The following is an 8,591-nucleotide window of genomic DNA, read 5'->3' as shown; positions in this document are numbered from 1 at the left end:
TTTCTCATAGGTAGCGTCATTCAAAGAGCAGAAGCGTGTTAAATCTAGTCTATCTAGTATTTATTGCACACTACCGAGTAGTCCTAATCTACGTAGACAAGGTTCATCAGCATACCTTGTTGGAGTGATTGAGCGTTCGTAGAACTTCAAGTACCTCTCCTTTTATAATTTTTCAACTTCTCCTTCACTGAAAACGAGGTTTGACAAGTCTGTCGTTCTCCTTCTTGCTCTAGCTTGGACTCTTGGAGGCATGATGATAAGAAGAAAAAAATTTAGAATGGGGTTGTAATTGGATGATGAGGTTTTAAATAGTTGGATGAGAGTGGGAGTTTGAAAGATTGGAGATGAAGGGTTTGAATGGGTGGGAGTTAAGGTGAGTAAATATGGAGAAAATGGGTTTTTGGAAGTTGAAAGAGTGGGAAAAACGCGGGGCTGCGTGTTAAAAATGGTATTTTGGGTTTTCTTTATTGTAATATTTTGAAAAACGTTCTTGTAGAATTCATTTTAAAAAAATATAAAGAAAAAATTCATATTTTTAAAGCTAAAACAAATTGGGCATAAATATTTATATGGTGGTAAAAGAAATCTTTCGTCACTTTTACAACAAAGAAAAATAATAATGTCGTCCATCATAATAATTAATAAACCAAAATTACAATTTTTATAAATATTAAAACAAATAGACAATAACTGAATATAATATATTTACAACCATATAACATAAAATTAAGAACAAACACATACATGACCAGTCTTGACTTTTTAAAGGTCCATGGCAAATATTAAAAATGGATCCTTAATAAAAAAATACAATTTTTAAAAAAAAGAATAGTCTTGTATTCGTCAAATAAAAAAATATTATTGCACTCATTTCTCTATCAAATCCTTGTATTCGTCAGCATCGATATTAAATATAACTACTTTCTCATCCAACCTGAATACAACAAAAATATTTTCATAAGTCTAAATAAATTATACAAACAATATTAAGATCAAACTTGATATAATTCATCATAGGTGAAAATTACCAAATTAAGATTATAAACTAGATATGGTAGAAGTCTTATACAAGATAATATCCTTACATAAGCAAGAGCATTGCAATGACCACACTTAAATACAATAATAAAATTTTCAAGATAATAAGATTCATAAACATTAAAAATGAAAAGAAATCACCATATTATAAAGTTATAGAAGATCACATTAACCTATGAATACCATGGTGCATAGAACTTCACTAGAACATCTTTTGTTTCATCTAAGACAATCTTATCAAATTTATCAGGGGAGAAAACTACCACACTAGATGGAAGAAAAAGTATCTTCACGTTAATACCTACATTAACAATATATTTTATATTAATGATAACATATCAAATATCGGCACTAAAAGAATGGGGTTTAAAAACATTCAAAATGATATGAAGAACATAATAGATAACTAACTATCAAGGCAATATATACTATAATATTGATAATATATAAGACATGAATAAAATTTAAAAACATCATGAAGTGGTTATATTATACCGCTAAGTATTCATAACATTATTCAAAATTGTAAAAGCAAAGAGTTGCTAAAAATGTGTATGAAATGATGAAATTAACAGAGGAAGAACAATCTTATGCTAAAGATTCTTGAAAAAACATACATGAATCTTCTATACACACCTTTAACATCGTAAACGGCACAAATATCGCACACGATATCGACACATTTAAAATAATTTAAAAAATTAAATAAATTAAATGTAATCATATGTGTCACTATCGAGGACCGACCAAATCAATCTGAAAACCGTGTTCCAATTTAAAAAATAGACCTAAATTAAAAATAAATATAATTTTAATAATTAAATAATATATTAAAATACAATTACATATTAACCAAGTGAAGAACAAAAAACTCAGTATTTTTTAAACTATATAAGAATATTTCATACAAGTGAATTTATCAACTAAGTCTTTATATTTTAGTGTATCCAAAAGATCATTAAACAACTAATAAATAAAATTAGAAATAAAAAAAGAAGAGAAATTGACAATTACAAAATAAAATAAAAAATAAAATAAAAAACATTAAATCTTTAATTTTATTTTACTTTTTATATTTTCTATTTTCATCTTTAAATAGTTTAAATCGTTAACATTTATCATAATAATTAAAAAACTATGTAGCAATAATTTAAAAAGTATAACAAGAGGATTGTACCCACAACCTTCTTTACCACGATATTTAAAAATCAATTTGCTACCATTTTGCCAATGACAAATTCATATTAAAAACAAAATGAGGCTCTTTAATTTGGAGGTTTTGGGCTAAGAATCATTTTGCCCTTGCTCATGGCCGATCCTAAGCACATATATCATAAAAATACAAAACCAATGCATATTATTAGTACAAATAACTTTCGATCATTCTATTAATAAGGATAAAAAAATAGCAAATTCAGCAATAAGAAAATCAAAACATTCACACATGATTCAAAAGAAACGCCACACAAACTCATCCCAATCCAAAAATATTTGTCCAATAATTATTACTCTGATACCATATTATAACGCCCCAAATTTTGATCTAAGACATTCCTTTAAAATATCATCTTAATAATATGTGACCATTTTTTTATAAGACATAATCATTCATGATACACTTAAAAAAATCATAACTAAATAAAACTATTAAAATAAACTATTTACGATGTTACAAATCCTCATCTATAAAGTTTTGATAATAAAATAATATTCCTTACAAATAAAGTTACAAAGTTCAAATCCCTTTTATTGAATCCCTCAGTTGCGCGTAATATTTTATATTTGTAGCTTCACATCTTAAACATATTAGTACCTAATATGATATTTGTAAAGGGTCAATCTTTCATCATCTATATCAAATCAAATAAAACATACACTACGGTATTATAAAACAAATCATACAAAATATAATAGCTCAAGAGAAATCAAATGTTATGCATGCTTTTAATACGATATGAACCGAATATCAATGGCAATCTGCCACATAGGCAACACGCCACACATGTAAAATATGCATATGTTATGAATTGCACAACACACGCATTGGCATCTGGTTTGAACCAACGGCGAAGCACACACAGTAATCTAATCCTACGTCAAATTTCAACAACAGTGAAGCCTTATCGTTTTAAGTAAAGTAGACTAGTTTTATCAAACAATGCCATAATAATACTTGATAAGCCATACATCAAACTTGAAATGAAAATAACAATGCTATTATAATTTATACCAATATGAGACACAGTCAAATATGAACTACACAGCCCGAAAACTCTCTGCTTTATCCAGTCTTGCTGTTCCCGAGCTGGATGACTCGCCCATTCTCTCAGGAGATGCTGCCGCATGTGCTGTTTCCCTATTCAGACAACTAGGCATACCTGATATCTCCTGAAAATGTTTATAATAACCACCATAAATTACAGAACATGAACAAAAGCTTCATGAGAAAATAACAGAACTTTGTTTCACACCTTCATTAAATGTAACCTCAAATCACACGGTCGAGTCCTACTTCCAACTCTCGCTATCACAAATTTTGAATAATTGTCCAAAGTGTCGGCAGCAGCTTCCTTTTTGAAATCTAGCTGAAACCAATTTCAGTTCTTTCACATTAATATCAGGAGAGAAAATGAACAACCCCAAATCAAGTAATCAATAGCACTGAATTTATTGAAGGAAACAAAAAATTGTTCTCTCAACAAAACCATTGGTAACTTTGAATTTCTTTGGAGCTGTTCCTCATGCTCAAAAAAAAATTGTTTTAGCCATATGCTCAAACAAAGCCTAAGTTTTTAAACTGCCACTTTTAACATAACAAATACCCTGGATTTCCCAACTTATATTGCATGGAAAACAAACACCAATAGACTCAATAAAAATCCAAAATCAAATCAGGGCAGTGTTGTCTATGGCGGATGGCGGAAAATTGTGGAAAGCTAACAATCCAGCATGAAAATATGGCAGATGACGGAAGCATGGAGGACAGCAAATGGAGAACTGAAAAGGTTGCGGCGTGTTTTGATTTTATAACTACGTAATCAGAACTAGTTGTGTTTAATGAGGATTATTGTTTGATCAAAGTTTTAATTCTTATGGGCTTGTTTAGTGGTCAGGTAGAAAATACTCAAGACAAGTATTTGCGGGAACCGCCATGACGCCGCAATGCAAAATCCGCAACACCACAGCTTTTCCATGGCAATATGTTGAATTTCCACAACCGCAACTTGACAACACTGATCAGGAGCTAGCAATATCCTCAGCTATTGGCTCCACAAATTTACTGTTGCCTACATATATCTATATATCCCAAGAAAATTAGTCAAAACAATAGGAGCACCAAAGAGGAAGACAGTGTTATCAAATAACAGTCATGGCGGTGCCATGGCATATATACATGGCAGTTTTTGGGATCACTGCAATGGTAAATATCGGCTAATATTGCGGGGTTTTCAGCCATAATCCGCTATAATGGCGCCATGGACAACAGTGGGCTCATGATAGGTTGTAATCTACAACTTTTGAGATGATTTATGGGTTTCTAGTGAATGCAAAAAAGAACATGAAATCTGAATGATATTTCCCAAATAGTGAAGTGAAATTGATTCATGATGATTGAGTATTAATAAACAGAAATAGAGTTGGATTGTTTCTATATAAAATCAAGAATGAACAAGAGACAAGACATATTCCAAGCAATCGATGAAGGAAAAAAACACAAGTTGGAGTATTGGGGGTTTGATGATAGATAATAGAGTTGAAAAGAAAGAACCTCTTGATCTTCTTTCATGGCTGCTGTCTCGCAAATTTGATTTGATCTCCCTTCTTATCCTTCTCTGATGAGTTTAATGGAACAAGACCCTAATCATAAAGCTGACGAGACAAAGGACAAAAAAAAAAGGGATGGTTCTGTTTTTCCAGAAAAATGTATTCTTATCTGTATGTTTTTTATTTATTATTACGTGTAATTTCTATCTTACATTTAAAAACGATAACAACTTTTTATAAAGTAAATTGTTAAGTACTTTTTGGATTTTTTTTTTTAAAATAATCATAATTTTTAAGAAAAAATTCAAAATAATTTTTTTAATTTTTTTTAAAATAACCACCTTTTAAAACAGATGCGTTAGATGAACTGGTGCATCCATTTCCCCTAAAGAGGAGGCACCGGCTTGAGTGGGGTATTGGATGTCTCATGAAGAGACGTCAATGCTTCTGGCGCATGCCTTTGGCATGTGGTGTACGCGTCAATTCATCTGACGCATACACTCTTGTATTATTTTCTTTTTAATTTTTAATTTAATTTTTAATTATTTTTTTATTAAATAAAAAATATATATAATTTTTTTTGTTCGTGATATAATAAATGTTACATGGGATTGACAAAAATTTAATGACCGACCCGATCGAAATGCCCCCTGTTCCACATCCAAGTGCGTTAGTTTGTCTTCGAGGTCTCCCACGATTTTTCTGAGGTGTTTGGGGTCTTTGCGTGTTAACCTGATCGAATGATAGCTGGTGTGAAGGTCCGACGGAAGTTCCAGCAGTATTTGATAGATGTGTCATCATTTGTTCCCAATATTCGGGGGGCTCTGGCCAACGACGCTTCCGTAATGGAGTTCGGTGCCCATGTCATCGTAGTTAGGTCGATGGGGTTGGGTGGATTGTGGATGGTATAGTTGCCCGAATTTGGACATTAAATCGTTTTGGAAACGAAGCAATGGTTCCTAGGGTGTACTATAGTTAAACAATGGTTGTGTGTTTTGGTGATGGGATGTTTCAGTGGTCATTGGTGGGAGGCTACGATGAAGTGACCCATATGAATCATCTGGGCTATAGATGGTAGTGGTTAAAGCGTATGGTTATGGGTAGGTAGGGTTTGATTCTTGGTTTTGTGGTTGGGTGGGTGGCATGAATGGATTGCGACGTTGGATGTTTGGTTGTTGAGTGGATGGCATGAATGGGTTGCGAAGTTGGGTGTTTGGTTGTTGGGTGTATGTGGTAGGTTGATAGTGTGAGGCTGGTTGTTGGGTTTGGGTGGTTTGACATTGGTCTTGGACGGTGACTTGTTGTTGGGCATACGATGACGAAACTAGTTGGCGTGGATCAATCAAATACCGCGGCTCATACACAAATTGTTGCGTTGTTACCGACATAAACCATGTCATATATTGTTAAGTTGGTCTTGCACCATGGATGACTGGTTCGTTTAAGATGTGTTATCGTCGATTCCTCCATTGACGACACATCTCTTTTGCAAAGTCTCTCCAGTCGGAATAATCCCATTGGGCATCAACTCTTTTTTGATGTCAATCTCCCAAACATGTCGGAGGTTCTGGAATCTGTTGTTGCATGCCGAACTGCAGTTTTACCCGGTCACTCTGGTGCATTTCCACAGTAGTGAACCAGATAACTTGTGTCTTTGCTGTCCAAACTGCATCATCGTCATGGTTAACCTGATGATCAAGACCCAAATATGGCCTCTAGATAAACTGTACAACAATACGACACGATTAGATGATAAATAATTTGATAAGTATTTTTAAATTAAAATAGAGTTGTGTAGGAGTATTACATCGTCTAGTCCAATGTGGTACAATAGATTATGATAGACTACTATAGCGTGTTTCAGACACCTATTGTAGTTCATCCCCCTTACTGACCACCTAGATAAAAAAAATTGAAAAATATTATTTACAGTCAATTGTAATATAAAGTATAATTAATTAAATGGTAAAGTGTTAAACTTACTTTGTTGCAAACGGGAACATGAATGGGTTCTCGTTTACCGGGGCGAGTGATGACATTCTTGACCAACCCCATGCTTGTAGCAAATACGCACATGAATAAAAAGTACGAGTATTTTTTTTTTGGCATTTTTACACGTTGCACTATATAGATGGACTAACACAGCTGAACACCAACTATATGTGCTTACCTTATTAATGTTGCGTAACAATGGTAAATACACAATATTTATTGAATTACATGTACTTTCTGGAAATAAAAAGTTACCAAATAAAATCATAATATAACACCGAGCTTTAATTATTTTTTCGTACTCGGTTGATTCTTCGGAAAATATTATACTCGCATAATATTGTTTAAGATATTTTAAATTTATACCTTGCCCCCTAGCTTGATCGGATGACTCTTCCTCAGGTTGGTCGTCACACAAAGGGGCACCCAATAATTCATTGCAGATAGAGTTGTCCTAGTTAACTCTACCATTCACGGCCTTACCATCTATATGAAGGAGATTAGCGATCCAAAACGCAGCGGAAATTAAAATTTTCTCCTTTAGTGATCCTTACGAATGGGCATGATTAGTGATAGAATCGTTACCTCTTGTGACGATTGAAACCTTTGATGCAGATCTACGGAGCGATCACGAACGTTGAACGACGACAACGCCTCTACTCAGTCCACACGAATGGACTCCTTCAATCTCAGTGCTAGCTGCTACGAATGAAGGCTTTGAGAGTGTGTGTGTGTGTGTGTGAGAGAGAGAAAGAGAGAGAGAGAAAACGAAAAATGCAACCGCACTTATGCTTCTGCACAAGGTTTCTGAAATTCTTGTATCAGATATGGATGTCGAAGGTAATGTCACGACACTAATATCTGAGTAACACAAACAGGATAAAGATAAAGAATGGTAATGCAAAAGACACAAGCAATTGTTAACCCAGTTCAGTGCAACTCACCTACATCTTGGGGCCACCAAGCCAGGAAGGAAATCCACTAAATATAATCAGTTCAAAGACTCTCCGTACACTTCAACAAGTTACAGTCTTTCTCACCTAATCTCTACCCGTGCAATTTCTACCTAAGCACTCTTAGATATGAGAACCCACTCACTTCCCTTCAATCACATCTGTGATTTTACACAACAATTCCTTGTGAAAAGAAAACACTTTTCAATAACACACACTTGATTTTACTTCACAGTTTCAATCAAGTAGACACACACTTGATCTTGCTTAACAGCTTTGATCAAGTAGACACACACTTGATCTTGCTTAACAACTTTGATCAAATAGACACACACTCTTGCTTACAAGCTTAGAGTGACAATTTACAACCCACAAATCAGACCAATTCAATCATCTATAGATGACTTGAATGGCTTACAAGTCTCACGACTAAACAAGATACAAACCCTTGCTCTCTCTCAATATTTCGCTCAGTATTGGTTCTGTATTGAATCAGGTTTTCCAAGTCCCTTTTTATAGAAGCTTTCAGTTGGGCTTGGACATCTTGAAAACCCTAAAACTTTTCCAATTAAATCTTCTCATGACAGCTGGTTAGATCTCCTTGGAAAATAAGTAAATCAGGTTGTAATCAATGATTGAATGCGCCTGCAAATCAGATCTTCAATCATACATAAATTGCCATTAAATGTGCAATCACATAACACATAACATTCACCCTGAATGTTCTGTGTACAGGATGTCATGACATCGAGTCTGACATCCTGGAACAATCCTACATAATTCCATAATTCCTTTTATAATTTCCAGCAGGTACAAAATATCAGATGTCATGACATCGTGTAT

The 8,591-nt window shown here is 33.7% G+C and overlaps 1 protein-coding gene across 4 annotated transcripts; it reads right to left on the bottom strand.

Moving 5' to 3' along the window:
• Positions 1–642: 642 nt before the first annotated feature.
• Positions 643–4,975, bottom strand: LOC127074716 (uncharacterized). 4 transcript variants are annotated; one of them, XM_051016057.1, is made up of 4 exons: positions 4,808–4,975; positions 3,510–3,623; positions 3,269–3,426; positions 643–934 (listed from the first exon to the last, which is right to left on the bottom strand). In XM_051016057.1, exons 1-3 carry the CDS (start codon positions 4,823–4,825, stop codon positions 3,295–3,297), a joined length of 264 nt encoding a protein of 87 aa, XP_050872014.1. In that variant the 5' UTR covers positions 4,826–4,975; the 3' UTR covers positions 643–934; positions 3,269–3,294. The 4 variants fall into 4 exon arrangements, with proteins under 4 accessions (XP_050872014.1, XP_050872013.1, XP_050872012.1 ...); XM_051016056.1 differs by lacking the exon at positions 643–934 and adding an exon at positions 987–1,339; XM_051016055.1 differs by lacking the exon at positions 643–934 and adding an exon at positions 2,603–2,851.
• Between the last annotated feature and the right edge of the window lie 3,616 nt (positions 4,976–8,591).

Source organism: Lathyrus oleraceus, chromosome 4 (assembly GCF_024323335.1).
Source record: "Lathyrus oleraceus cultivar Zhongwan6 chromosome 4, CAAS_Psat_ZW6_1.0, whole genome shotgun sequence".
Classification (NCBI taxonomy): domain Eukaryota; kingdom Viridiplantae; phylum Streptophyta; class Magnoliopsida; order Fabales; family Fabaceae; genus Lathyrus; species Lathyrus oleraceus.
This window is presented reverse-complemented; position numbering and strand designations above follow the sequence as displayed.

Coding starts and splice junctions, on each gene's coding strand:
- LOC127074716 (XM_051016057.1), bottom strand. Junction 3,427..3,509: donor TGAGGTTACATTTAATGAAG/GTGTGAAACAAA, acceptor AAACATTTTCAG/GAGATATCAGGTATGCCTAG.